We start from the raw sequence: 15,105 nt of genomic DNA on the forward strand, positions 1-15,105 counted from the left end.
GAGGAGAAAAAGAAGTGCGTGTTACTATATTGTAGGAGTAATAACTTCTTTTTTCCATTTATTTATTGATTTATTTTTGGCTGCTTTGGGTCTTCGTTTTAGCGCGCAGGCTTTCTCTAGTTGCGGTGAGCAGGGGCTACTCTTCGTTGCGGTGAGCGGGCTTCTCATTGTGGTGGCTTCTCTTGTTGCAGAGCACAGGCTCTAGGCACGCAGGCTGCAGTAGTTGTGGCACGTAGGCTCAGTAGTTGTGGCTCGTGGGCTCTAGAGCTCAGGCTCGGTAACTGTGGCACATGGGCTTAGTTGCTCCGTGGCATGTAGGATCTTCCTGGACCAGGGCTCGAACCTGTGTCCCCTGCATTGGCAGGCGGATTCTTAACCACTGCACCACCAGGGAAGTCCCTGTAGGAGTAATAGCTTTTTAATCTGACAACATTTTGTATCATCCATGCAAGAATATGCAGTATATGAAGATCATATGCAGACAGCATAGATTGGGGTCAGCAAACTTGCCCACGGATCAGATTTGGCCAGCTGATTGTTGTTGTAAATAAAGTTTTATTGGGATGCAGTTACACCTTTTCATTTATGTATTGTCTAAGCTGCTTTCAGGCTACAACAGTAAAGTTGAGTAGTTGCAACAGAGACCATGTGGCCTGCAAAGCCTAAAAAAAAGTATTATCTGACCCTTTAAGAAAAAAATTTGCCGACCTCTGAACTCATAAGGTGTTCTGAAGCAGTAGCAAGGAAATAGACATAGTTCTTGCCAGTGATAATAACAATAACAAGAACATCAGGAGCAGTAATAGTATTTATTGTGGTCTTACTGTCCTAGGTGCTGGACTAAGTGCTTTACATGTGTTATCTCAATTTTCAAAATTATTTTTTAAATCCCATATATTACAGGTTAAATAACTCGAATGAGGGTCACGCACCTAGCAAAGGTCAGAGCCAGTATTTGAACCGAGGCAGCCTGAAAAGTGCAGAGCCGTTCTTTTAACTATCATGCTGCCCTGTCCTCAGTAGACTTGTGCTCTCAGGAGGGAGAGGGAACTATGAATGTGAAGATGCCAGAAGCATAGGAACATAATGAGGCTGGTTTTCTGTCGCTGATGGACTGCAGCTATGTGAGCGCTCGTCCCTTTCAGATAGTCACTTTGAGAGCCTATAAACTCGTTCTACTGGTGCCGCTATTGCTCAGAACACTTTTAGAATTCCTTTTTTACTGTTGCCTTCAAAGCTTGCAACAACAGATACGAATGAATATTTCTAGTGATGGCAGGTTTTCGTGGTTTGAGGTTGGATTTAACTTAGAAGACACCCGAGAGTCGTTCAGAATCAAATCCAATGAAAAACGTGAGCAATCAAGATAACACTGATATGGACCACACTATATGAGACTCTAAGGCAAATTTTATAGTGCAGATTATAAGTAAAATCCTTGTGTCTGATAAGTACCATATGATTTACCAAGAACTTAAATTTAAGTCATTTCTCTTAATCCTCACAGCATCTCTGAACTAGGCAGGGCAGACGTCATGAGATATGTGAAATTTTAAAAAATTAAATTATGTACTTCAAAAATAAAAACATTAAATATAAAACATTTATTAAAAATATTAAAAGATATCCAAGTACCCAACATACAGGTTTAAAAGGTGTTAGCATTTTCCATACTTGCCCCAGAATTTAATGTAATTTAATGTAATTAAATTCACAGTTCAAGCCCCCCCTTCCTTCTGCCACCTCTCCTCCTTAGCGATAACCTGTACCCTGATACTGAAGTCCTCATTTTCTTGTGTTCTTTTGCACTTGTAAAAATGTGTGCGTACATATACATAAAGAATAAATGTTCTGACTTTGTGTTGTTAGGAAACTTATGAATGGTGTCATACTGTACATTTACTTTGCAGCTTGCTTTTTTTGAATGCAACAGTGTATTTTTGAGGTTTATCCATGTTGATACATAGAGATCTGTCAACTACCTATAATATGCCTTTCTACTGAATAAGGCTCAGTTTACCTGCTCAGTGCTGCTGAACTGTTGATTCCTTCTGATTATGTTTTTTACAATTACAAACAGTGTGGCAGACAGCACTCTTAAACACAGATCCCTGTGCAAGAGTCTGAGTTTCTCTTGTTCCCGAAAGTGAAACTTCTTTGGGTATCATCTCATCATCCTTATCAAGCATCACCTATTTGCTCCAGTGCTGTGCCAGTTTATGTGCTAAAATTTCGGTTCCCATTTCTTTTGACCTCATCAGCACTTTGCATTGTCAGACTTGGACATTTTCACCAGTTTGATAGGTCTGAAGTGGTAATTCCTTGTTGCTTTAATTTACATTTCGCTGATTCCTAGTGAAGCCCAGCATCTTTTCAGACACTTGTTTGCCATTTGAGTTTCTGTTTTTCAGCTTGTTACTATCCCTCACTCCTTTTTTTCTGTTGGGTTATTTGGCTTTTTCTGCTCTGTGGACATTGTCATACATTCTGCTTACTAATCTTTTGACTATTAGGTACATTGCAAGTATTTTCTTCTAGTCCATAGCTTGTTTTTTTGCTTTGTTTATGGTGCTTTTTGTTTCATACAAGTGTTATTATTTTCAGTGTACCTAATTCTTGTATCTTATGGTTTGGTCTTTAATCTATCTTGGGTTTAATTTTATAAATTGTGTGTAACAGGGTCTCAGTTTGTCATTTTCCTTATGGATAATTTCTGCAGCACTGTTTACTGGTTAGTTCATCCTTTATCTTTTTTATACTGACTATTAGTCCACCTCCATTATGGAGCAAGGTCCCATTTGTTCATGGGTCTATTCTGGGCTCTGTATTCCATTGGTCTATTTGTCTATCTCTGAGCCAGTACACACTGTTTTGATTATGATTTAATGAAGCAGGTAGGAAGGAACAAAGGTTCTCTAGTCATACTGCCCAGGTGGAAATTCTGCTGCCATTACCTATTAGCTTTGTGCCTTTTTTAATGAGTTACCTAATCTCCCTGTACCTTAGACTTCTTTTTTTTTTAAATATTGCATTTTGGTTTTTATTTTTTATCGCATTTTATTTTTTAATTTTATTTTTTTATACAGCAGGTTATACATATTAGTGTATATATGTCAATCCTAGTCTCCCAATTCATCCATCCCCCCACCTTAGATTTCTTATCTGTAAGTAAATAATAATGGTACCTACCTCATAGGATTGTTGAGGATTAAGTGTGGTGATACATGTAATATGCTTAGAGCAATGCTTTGAGTATGGAAATCCTCAGTGAATGCTAACTGTTCATTACTACTCCTGATCTTACTGTATAGCTCTTAAGTTTTCATATGTGGAAAGAGATCTTCTTTATTCTTGTTCTTTTTAAAAATTGTCTTGGTAGTTGTTCTTTACTCTTATTAATTTTAGGATCAACTCGTCAAGTTCCACAAGAAAGCCTACTAGGATTTTTCATTATAGTACACTGACTTTTTACATTAGATTGGAGAAAATTGTCATGTTTGTGATATTGAGTCACCCCACCCGTGAGCTTGACGTAGCTCGTGATATATTGATGGGCGTGAGAGGGAGAGTAGGAAAGATTAGGCCATGAGGTGACAAGGAGGCAGATGTAATAGTAAGGCTCTGCAGGCTGTGCCCATAAAGGCTTTGGCTCTTTTTCCAGGGGAGGGGGAAGCTACTGGCTTTGAGAAGAGGAGTGATGTGATCACACCCCTCCTCTTAACAGGCTCCTTCTGTTTCATCGTGTGCTGCCTTTTGAGGAAGGAAGGGAGAGAGAGAGAGAGAGAGAGAGAGTGTGTGTGTGTGTTATATTTTCAAGAAGAAACAATGGAAAAATAAACCAAAAACTAAGGAAAAGTGGTTACCTCTGGGGGAAGGGAGGGAACAAAGTACTTCTGTGAATTTACTTTGTTACATAGGTTTAACTTTGGAACCATGTAAATATTTGATATAATTAAAAACAAAAAATCAAAAAGGAAAAGAACCAATCCCTAGGATTTTAGAATATGCCGAAACAAATATATCAAGTTTGTAGCAGTGACTACAAAGAGAAAATAATTACTTTAAAATACAATATTTTGGCTGTTCATCCCAAGTGGGATGTGTTCTAAGGACACAAAGAACTACTAAGAGATCTAAAATTGCATTCAGTGGTCTTATTTTAAGTAGCAGGTTTGGATTGTTGGGTTGAATCTGTTACAGCTACATTGTAAGATAAAGCAAATAACTATGGCTGTGTCATTAGGAAGTGTGATTTTCAGTGTAAAAGGAAAAATTACAGGTACAAAATCAGAAATTAAACAAAAGCCTTGTTATCTGAAATTGGAAATGTCAGTATCGGTATGGACTCATGATTTTTTCCCCCTAAAATAGTGAATTTCTAACTCTATTTACTGAAAAGACTTAAATGCTTTATTACTGGCACTGCTTCTAGCATCCCCAGTGCCCAGGTTGTGGTCTCTTCTACTTCCCACTAAGGGGAACTGAGGCTTTTTGGAGAAATGGCTGATTCCAGGTATAGAGCAGGAATAGACATCATAAGCCTAGGAGGTAGTGTGCAGGAGTATGAGGAAATTAACAGAGGTTAATGGGGCTGTGTCAGAAGGACTCCCATAGGCTTAAGATAGAACAGTTTGAACATCAAAAAGAATAATGACTGCCGTGGATTGAAAACATATCAAATATGTAAAAATTCATGCATTCATAATGAGAAAAAGAGCTCATTGGTCACAGTTTTGGGTTGTTAGAGCATTAATTCAATTCTTTGGAAATTAATGAAGGCCGAAGTCAAGCATTTATCCTGCCTTTCCTATACAAACTAATCTTTGAAAAACGAGAGGGTTAATGAGAGAGTAAGGCTTCTTCATAGAATTTCAGTTAATAAATGCAGGAGTATTAGAATTAGAAAATTGCCACCCCAGTGAGAAAATGGATCTAGGCAGCAATCACCCAGGGGAAAGACAACAGGGAAATATAAGGGAGGGATCAGATTAATGCCATCTGAAGCCACTGAACAGTCTTGGCATTGCTAAAACTATGGCAGCCAACCACGATGTGATGTAACAGGAAGTACCCAGCAGCACTTGAGACACGTTCTTGCCTAAAATTTGAACATGACTCCCGTCAAGCCTAACATGAATCTGACTATCAGTTCATGGGAAATACAGGGATCAGAGGGACAAGTTAAAGACATCTGGAGGAGACAATCGGACAAATCTAAAACGTGGGACAGTTTATAGCATACATGACCTGGTTTCTCTAACAAATTGGTAGCGTGAAGAGAAAAAAGGCAGGGAGGGAAATTGTCATATAGATGGAGAGATTTAAGTGACATAACCACAACAAATGAGAAAGGACAATTCTGGCTGTTGTGTTAAGAACAGACCTCAGAAAATCAAGGATAAAAGCAGGGAGGACAGTTAGGAAGCGATTACAAAGTTCCAGGAGAGATTCGGACAAGGATGATAAGAAGATGGTTTTGGATTCTGGGTATGTTTTGAAGGTATTGCTGATGGGATTTGCTAGTGGATAGTTAACATGTGAAGTGTCAGAGAAAAAGTCTAAGAGGACTCCCAGGTTTTTGGCCTAAGTAATTGGAACAATGGAGTTGCTATTTACTGAAATGGGGGTGTTGGAGGGAGAGGCAGGTTTGTAGGGAAAGATTAGGAGGAGCTCCATTCTGAGCTCTATATCTTCAGCCTGATGGGCCTTCCAGATGTCCACGAGGGGGTGTCAGGGAGGCAGCTGGATATATGTGTGGAGTCTTGAGGATGAGTCCAGACCTGAGATGTAAAGTTGGGAGTCCTCAACATGCAGATGACATTTAGAGCCATGAGACTAGGTGAAAGCACAAAGGGAGTGGGTATAGCCAGTGGAACTGAGCCTGTCTGGTGAAGAGATGGGAATCAGCGGCGGGAACAGAAGAGAGGCCAAGGTATACTGGAAGCCAGGTGGAGGCGGGTGTGATGAGCTGCGTCACGTGCTTCTGGCAGGCCAGGGCAGGTGAGGACTGAGATTTGGCCTTCGGATTGAGCCACGTGGAGGTCATTGATGCCCTTGTTAAGAGCAGTTTCAGTGAACCCGATGGGGAGAGGATTCAAGAAAACCAGCTTAGAAGAGAAATGAGAAAGGTAGAGAGCCCCTTTGAAGAGTTTGGAAAGGAAAGCACTTGGGTGTTAGCTGGGTGGCAAAGTGGTCTAGAGAGGGGTGTTTGGTGGTTGGTTTGAGGATCACTGATTTATTCCCTTCAGGAAGTATTTGTGTGACAATAATCTTTCATCCCAACTTTTTAATTTTGACAAATACCAAATCACAGAAAAGGTGGATTCTGGGCTCTCTTCACTAGTTTAACCCATCCTTAACATCTTTCCACATTTGCTTTCTCTCAAGTGTATCAATATATTTTTTACATTTTCTGAGTTGCTTTAAAGTTGCAGACATAAAGTTTACCCTAAATACTTAAGCTCATATCTCCTAAAAATAAGGATGTTTTCCTATATAACCACAATATCACTGTCATATCTAAGAAATGTAATGTTGATATAGTAATATCTAGAATACAGTTCGTATTGCAGCTGTATATTGTTGCTCTTTTAGTGTCAGGTGCAGGGTACAATCAAAGGTCACCCATTGCTTTTGGTTGTCACATCCCCTCAGGGAGAAATAACAACACACTCAAATGCTGATTTTAAAAATCTAGCAGAGAGTGGAAACTGATGATGCAGAAGGGAGTGGGGGGAATTGCCAGAGTGATAAACTTGAGAAGGTGAGAGAAGATGGGCTGTATGCATGGCAGGGGCAACCTGTGATGGGAGAGTGGACAGTTTATCCAGAGCAACAGGAGAGAAGGCAGAGCCTGTCGGCAGGTGGGGGACATGTGGGAGCTTGAGAAAATTGTCTTTTGCTTGCTTTTATTTTCTTGGTGAAATAGGAAAAATGGTATTCAGCTGAGAGGAAGCAAAGGGGAAGAGGTGTTATGGGTTTAGAAAGGTATAAGGGGGGCTTCCCTGGTGGTGCAGTGGTTGAGAGTCTGCCTGCCAATGCAGGGGACACGGGTTCGTGCCCCGGTCCGGGAAGATCCCACATGCCGCGGAGCGGATAGGCCCGTGAGCCATGGCCACTGGGCCTGCGCGTCCGGAGCCTGTGCTCCGCAACAGGAGAGGCCCGCGTACCGCAAAAAAAAACAAAACAAAAAATCAAAAAAAAAAAAAAGGTATAAGAGAAGGTATCAAGTCATCTATGACAGTCACCTTCAAAGTAAGGCATGTGTTTTGCTGAGTGTGCACGAAGGCTTTCCCAAGGGTGTGCATTTATGGATAATCTTAAGGGAATCCTTCTGTAGACCCTCAGTTTCTGTAGGTCCACGTCTTGGAGACTAATGTCCCTGAGAAAGAGCCTCTTGACCATAGGCTTCCTCCCACTTTGAAAGAAAAGGCAGACCCTCCTCTCGTATCCCTAATCTGAATTAATTATATCACCCCTTGGATTGTCCCTGCTTCTTGTATATGCATTGATTTTATTAATCCTTTTTCCCCCCTTCTTAATCCAGAAAAAATTACTTTCTGGAAGCAGAGAATGCCCTTCTTAAAGATCTTTTCACCCCAGATTCCCATCACTTACAATTCTCCTTGGGAATTTCCCCTCCTTTTTAGCCTTTCCTGTGTGTGTATCTAATTTTAGCCTTTCCAGTGTGTGTGTTTCTCTTTTCCCTTACCGGTACTTCACCTCTGTTTTCCTGCCTCCATTGACTGTTGTCTTTTCTCTGGTTTTCAGGCTTGGTCACGGTGGCAGGAACAGCTTCTGCATGTCTGGAGGGAGAGGCGAAAGATGGTCTCCGCAGTGAAACACCATCAGCACTGGCAACAGTGGAGAGCCCTGAGGGCCTGGCTGGAATACCTGCAGGTGCGCAGAGAGAAGAGGCAGCGGAGAGGTGAGCAGGAAGTCCTAGGCTCCAGGGACAGAGGGTTGGTCACAGTGCCCACTCTCCTGTTGCCTGTTACCGCCAATAGGGTGGTAACTTATTAAGGGGAGATATAACCGTGTTACACCACAGATTTTCAAAAAGGAGATTGAGGAGGAAGATAAATCATCCTCAATTCACAGTTAAGATATTTCCTTCTGTTTTTTTATCAATATTTAATTCAGTAGGATTTAAATTATGCCATAAATACTGTGATTGTTATGATTGGTATGATACATACAATTTTGTATCTTTTTTTAACTTTTTATTTTATATTGGAGTATATCCGATTAATAATGTTGTGATAGTTTCAGGTGCACAGCAAAGAGACTCAGCCATACATATACATGTATCCATTCTCCCCCAGACTCCTCTCCCATCTAGGCTATATCTTGCCTTTTTTTTTTCACACAACTAATCAATACTTTCCTGTGTCTTTAAGTGTTCTTAATAAATGTTATTTTTCAATTGATTGTATTTTACAGGAGAGGGGCTTACCTTAATCTACTTAGCAATTTTTTTTTTTTTTGGCCTTGCTGTGCATCTTGCAGGATCTTAGTTCCCTGACCAGGGATCGAACCCATGCCCCCTGCAGTGGAAGTGCAGAGTCCTAACCACTGGATCGTCAGGGAAGTCCCTAGCCATTCTTGTATTAATAGATATTTGGGTTGTTTGTCCTCAGTTATGCAGATGCATGTGATTTATGGTGATGAGTTTTTGAACGCTATTCTGATGGTTTTGTTTCCCCGAGAGAGGTCAGAAGTAATGATAAATAGGTCATGATCGTAGGTACTTTTTGTACTTCAGTTTCTTGAGCCCACACAGAAGTGAGTTGAACACTGTGCTGGCCGCAGGGTTAGGCTCTCCTGCTTACCCTAGGCCTCCCTGTGGGATCTCCTAGGCTGCCTACACTGTCTCTTGGGAGAGGGAATGTGTCCGTGTGAAAATAGTGATGGGGGACCACCTGTCTGGTTGCCCAAGCCTGAAAGTTGAAGGCATGAAGCTATTTAATGATGAGCTGCCGACTAACGTGCCTCCAGTTATGGCATTCTCATTCCAGGACCAGTTCCCTTCCACTTGCTGGACTTATGCTCTTCAGGCCAGTCGCTAATTAGTCTTAAAAGGAGATGGAGCTGGCAGCCTGTAGCAGCCTGGCTGAAAGCTCACAAAAGCCTTTGACAGCATGTTGACCAAGTTGTGTGTCATTGACTCAGACCCTGAAATCCCATCCGGGAAACATTGATAAAGAGGCAAAAGTGAAATGGAGTCTTCTTTGAAAGCAGCAGTTGCCATTACTGCTCCTCAGTAGCTAACTAGGAGCCTCAGCCCTTTGATAGAACCCTTTTCTCTTTCCTGGGAGAGAAGAGATATACTGATAGCTAAGGGATTCCTCCCGTGTTTAAAAACCTTTTATTCTGGGACTTCCCTGGCAGTCCAGTGGTTAAGACTCACGCTTCCAGTGCAGGGGGCTTGATCCCTGGTGGGGGAACTAAGATCCCACATGCTGCATGGCACAGCCAAAAAAAACCAACACCTTTTATTCTAACATTCTTTGTGGGAGCAGCCTTGAAGCCCTGATGCCTGCCAGTAATGGGTTTCATCCTGTCTTAAAGGTGCTTCCAGCTCATCGCCTAACCTTGAGGGGGCAGCACTTAAGCTATTTTCTCTGTTGCAGAGATGGCCGAGGGATTCCACTGTGTCATTGTGCTCCAGACACACTTCTGTGATTGGCGGTGGGCCTGGAAGCGGAGGGAGAGTTTGTACGTCCACCACGAGCGGGTAGAGGGGCTGGCCAGGAAGATGGTGCTGCGGAGGGCCTTTATTCACTGGAAACACTGTATCCTTTGCACCACCCAGCCCTGTCTGTACAGCAAGAACAGCAAGAGTTCACCAGCCTAAAACACAGGAGTCAGGAGATACATGGGAAGTAGTTACCCAGCAGTTTAAGACAGTTCGGATCTCTGTTGACTTCTTTTTAAAATTTTTTGTTTCATTTTGGGAATATTCATAAAAAAGAGTGCATATAACAAACATTTATAGTCTAAAGAATAATGGTAAAATGAGCACAACTCAAAAAAATAGAACATTGCTCACACCCCAGTCTGCTCCTCCCTGACTACATTCCCTTTCCTCCCCCCTCAGAAGCATTGCCGCTGCCCTGATTTTGTTATCATTTCATTGCTTTTTTCTACCCATTAGATGGTAGAAATAGCCACAGCCATTTCTGCTTCATTTCATTTCTGTTTCAGATTTGTTTAATTTCATTGCTTTTTCAGAAAGCCATCTGTCCTTGGTGGCCCTGTCATTATGATCCTAGCTTCCATTCATTGAGCTGTTTACTGTGTGCAGACATTTTGCATTATCTCATTAATCCTCATAGCAACCCTGTGGAGTAGGTCTCACTGTCTCCATTTTACAGATGAGGAAACAGGTTGGGGGCTGCTAAGTGGTTTTCAAACTCATTGGCAGAGCCAGGCTTTTGACTCCAGTGCACCTTCTTAATCGATGCCCCTGCTGCAATATGTTCCCAGGTGTGGGATTTGGACTGCCTTGGGTGTTCACCCACACTTTTGTTTGTTCACTGAACTCTTACTTTGTTTTAAACTCCTGCCTATATTCTGGAATATAGGGAAACTTAGAGACTAACAGTAGCTCATTGTCTAGTGGGGAAAGTAGACATGAAAACCAGTCTTTGTAATGTGGCGTGATAAGTGCTATCATAAAAGTTTTTATCAAGTCCTGCTAGGGCTACTGTGGAGATCTAGCCGAGGAGGTGATGTTTGAGCTGAATTTAAGCCTTGGGGGATGACACGTTCTCCCAACAGGGAGGTCGGGAAGGACGGTTCAGGTGTAAGCAGTGGCATTTATGCAGGTGTAGGTGAGGAAGAGCAGCCAGGGGTGATGACCGGGGTCTCCAGTGAGTTGTGGGGTATGGAGGGCAGGTAGATGCAGGCTGGGGACCGGCTTGTAGGGCCCTTGTGTGCAGTGGTCAGGAATTTGGGCTTAATCCCAGTGGCGTTGGGGATCCTTTGCAGGTTTTTGAGAAGAGAAGTGATGCAGCAGATCTGTACTTTAGAAAGGCTAAAGCTCGATGGTGGCAGCGAAGCTGGCACAGGGGGACCAAGTCAAGTGTACTGCACGGTGCTGGGGGTGGGGACAGAACCGGTGAGACCTGGGAGGGGGCAGCAGATGGACTTGGCAGCCAAGAAGATGGAGGGGGTGGGTGGAGAAAAGGTTTGAAAATAACTCCAAGGTTTTTAGCACAAACTTCTGACTGGATTGTGATGCCAAAACAGAATGCAGGAGAACTTGGAGCAGGTTCTGCTTAGATTTTGAAATGCTTACTCAAACTGGTGGCAGTTTATCTCAACTATTTTTGCCTCTCATGAAATGGGCATGAGAGGGGAGAAAGGCAGATAAGTAACTCACATGGTTCCCCTTAGTTCTTTCTTCCCTGGGTTGTCAGGGGGAGACAGACAGAGGCGGACACCAGCCCACCTGGCACACCCATCATCTCCTGCAGCCGGGGCCCTTCAGATGGGTCACTAGGATTGCTCTGGGCTGGGGTGGGACCTTGTTGAGACAAGAAGCCTTAACTCTGGTAGACATGCTGCTGTGCGCAGAGGCAGCTATGCGGCGGAAGGTGGCAGAAGAGCACCACAGGCGAGGCTTGCTGGTAAGGGCGCTACAGCCTCGCTCAGGCAGCCACTCCTGGGGGACCTGGCCCACATCATGCTCCATAAGTGATTCTGGTTGTGTGGATGGCTTCCATCATGAAGCCCCCTTCATTGTCATGTCCCTATTTTCATTTTGGATCAGAGATGGTGATGGTGTGGGGTCAGAGTGTTTTGGGGCTGCAAAGGAGCCTTAGAAGTGATCTAGTCCTTGGGTGTTCTACATGGCAGACCCCCTTTTTAAGTGGTGGAAACCTAGTCTTCAAAATCAATCAAGGTAGAGATGATGTGGACAAAGCTAGGTCTGGGAAGTAGTGTCTGTTCTACCGGCTACTCTTCCCCACCTTCACCACACGAGGTGGCCTCCGAACACTTTCAGGAGCCTCTGTGGGTCCACAGAGCACGATATGAAAAGCCCTAGTTGCTTCGCTTCTGTCTCAGAAAACTGAAGCCAGGCTGTGGGGGATGTGCTTTGCTTAGTCACACGTGAGACATTTTTGACAGGAGCCAGGCCAGCATGTCCTGCCTCTACTCCACCCCCACCCCCACCCCCAGTCACCTCTCAAAATTCCTTCTCTCCCTTCTATTTTATTCTTACAAAACTGCATTTATAATTGTGTAAGCATACACATTGACCCCACATGGCAAAAAAAAAAAAAAAAAAAAAAAAACCCACCATAGGCTGGAAGTCTGTCTCTTTTCTGAGAGGCAGAGTTGACGTTTTGACCTTTGTCTGGTGTTTTCATCTGGGTCACAGGGACCTCTCCTGGTCAGAGGTGCGGGTGTGTTTGTTCCTGTGCAGTATCTGTGGACGGCAGGGAGTAGTCCCACAGCTAGTTATTAAGTGTCTACTGTGCAGGCTGGCTTGTATCAGGCTCTCAATTGAATCTCAAAACAGAGAAACACTCTGGGACATAGGAGCAGCTGTGAACAGCTACTACTGAGCTTCTTGCCACCCTCTTGGGCATTGCTCTTATTGTTACAGACACACCACTGATTTGTGTCCATTCTTCTTTTCACAGCATTTTTGCTTTAGAGCCCTAAAAGACAATGTGGCCCGTGCCCATCTCCAACGAATAAGAAGGAATCTTGCTCACCAGCAACATGATGTCACGGTGAGAGTCCTCTTCTGTATCAAGGCACCTCTTCTGATGGCCATTCTCTTTTCCTTTTAACCTTTGTGCTTAGAGGTTTGTTCGGACCTTTAGACTCCAGATCCTTAGTGTCCATTTTCTTTAGTAATCTATGCCAGAGGCTGGAGAAACTCTTATTCTTCTCTTGTTTAATCCCATTTTTTTTATCTGTTTGCTAAAAAAATTGATAGTTGAATCAGAGGTCAGGGACTGGATTCCAACCTTGACCTAGGGAATACACTTTAAGTCTTGCATTCCAGGAGGCTTTGGTTATGTTTGCACTGTGAGTCTGTTGTCTTCAGTGGTTAAATTTACTTGAGGGCAACAAACATTCTATCTCCACCTGTAGATTGTGTTTCTGAGTGTAGGAGAAAGGGGCATTCTAATTGTGAAAATGTTCAAGCATACAGAAAAATATAAAGAATAGTGTAATAAACCTCTATTTTACCATCTAAACTCAACAATTGTTAATATTTGCTTTTTTTTCCCCAAATCATTTCAAAGTAAATTACAGACATTATGACACTTTTACACCTAAACATTTCAGTATGCATTGCCCAAAAATAACATTTTCCTGCATAACCACAGTATCATTATCATCCCTAACAAAATGAACAGTAATGCTCTAATATTAACCAATACCCAACCCATATTCATATTTTCCCAGTTGCCCCCAAAATGTCTTTATATCTGTTTTATTAAAACCAGGATTCAATTAAGGATTGATGACTCACTCTACATTTGGTTATGTCTCTTAAGACTCTTAATCAATAAGTCCCCCCACCCCCACCCCCACTTCTTTTGTTTAAACATGTTTATTTTTCAATTGTAAAATACACAGAATTTATCGTCTTAACCATTTTTAAGTGTACAGTTCAGTGGCATTAAGTACATTCACATTATTGTGCAACCATCACCATTATCCATGTCCAGAACCTTTTTCATCTTGCAAAACTGAAACTCTGTGAATTAAACAATAACTCCCATTCTCCTTCTCCTCCCCCAGCCCCTGGCAACCACCATTCTCCTTTCTGTCTCTTTGAATTTGACTGTTCTAGGTACCTCATATTTACAGTATTTGCCCTTTTGTGATTGGCTTATTTCACTTAGCATAACGTATACTATCTTTCTTAATAACATTAACTTTTTGAAAAGGAATGCCAGTTATTTTGTACGGTCTTCCATATTCTCCAATTTTCTGTTTCCTTCTGACGTCATTTGATTTTCCTTTTTCCTGTGTAGCTCTTATAAACTAAAAGTTAGATCTAAGGGCTTGATTAGATTGAAGTTAAACACTTTTTGGCAAGACTACTTTATAGGCAGTAGTAGGTGATAAGATCAGTTTTAATTTCTAAAATGGCTTTGTCTTCCATGAGGCCCAGATTAGGAATACCTTCTTCATTCTGATTTACATAGATTTGGTAGATCTGGCTTTTTGCCTTTTATGTTGGCCCAGAATAGTTCCATATTGCTCGGCCATAATTATTTTGCAAATCTGTTATATGTTGGGTGCTCCAAATTGTGGTAATTAATGCTTTGGGGGAGCTTACAGTCTTCTGGAGTTACAGATTTGCTAACTAATGGGTCAAGAGAGATCATTTTACCTTTTGCCTTAATAAACTTCTGTTTCCTTCCTGTTTTGCTGCAGCTACTGCACAGGTTCTGGAACCTCTGGCAGTCTCAGATTGAAAAGAGGGAGGAAAGTGAGCAGCTCCCCTTCCTGTGTGCTGCCTGGGACCACTACAGGTAGGGACTGTGGCTTTCAGGCTCCCCAGGGGCCCGTTGTGACTGACTGGCTGGTCTCCAGGAGTCATCATCACCCTCAGTGTGCTACTGCGGCAGATTGAGAGAGGCCCTGCTGTAAACCAGTGTTCCTGAGCTCGCCTTTTCCTTTTGGTTGATGGATGGGAGGTAGAATGAGGATGTTTGTGCTGGTGCTCGGCCACCACTGCCTCAGTTTTCAGGTGTTAGTGACGTTCCATCTTGGAATGTAGGCATTGATAGTGTCACAGAGACGGCCCAGGCAAGTGGGTGTTTGTGGTTTGGTCTTGGAGGGTGTAGAGTGTGTCCTCAATTTTTTAGAGTTAATCATTCATTAAAATAAATAAAAGCACCACATGTCCACAAGAAAAACTCAGAATGTATAGGAAAGAAGTAGAAAGTTAAAATAAAGGCTGCCTGGACACCTTCCTTCGACCCCTTAGTCTTACTATTCAGAGGGAAACACTATTCACTTTCTTGCTGCAAGAAATGTTCGATAGGGCTTCCCTGGTGGCTCAGTGGTTGGGAATCTGCCTGCCAATGCAGGGGTCACGGGTTCAGGCCCTGGTCCGGGAAGATC

General features: G+C 42.6%; 1 protein-coding gene across 8 annotated transcripts in view; it reads left to right on the forward strand.

The window, feature by feature from the left end:
- Window positions 1-15,105, forward strand: part of SFI1 (SFI1 centrin binding protein) — a gene marked incomplete at its 3' end in the record, with an annotated part of 75,163 nt that overhangs the window by 35,530 nt on the left and 24,528 nt on the right. For all 8 annotated transcript variants that reach the window (XM_082640666.1, XM_082640673.1, XM_082640667.1 and 5 more), the window contains 5 exons: window positions 7,771-7,927; window positions 9,633-9,794; window positions 11,563-11,633; window positions 12,654-12,746; window positions 14,413-14,510. In XM_082640666.1, coding sequence (XP_082496792.1) covers window positions 7,771-7,927; window positions 9,633-9,794; window positions 11,563-11,633; window positions 12,654-12,746; window positions 14,413-14,510 — 581 coding nt within the window. The remainder of the gene's footprint in view (window positions 1-7,770; window positions 7,928-9,632; window positions 9,795-11,562; window positions 11,634-12,653; window positions 12,747-14,412; window positions 14,511-15,105) is intronic.

Source organism: Mesoplodon mirus (assembly GCF_964341445.2).
Source record: "Mesoplodon mirus genome assembly, chromosome: 13".
Classification (NCBI taxonomy): Eukaryota; Metazoa; Chordata; class Mammalia; order Artiodactyla; family Ziphiidae; genus Mesoplodon; species Mesoplodon mirus.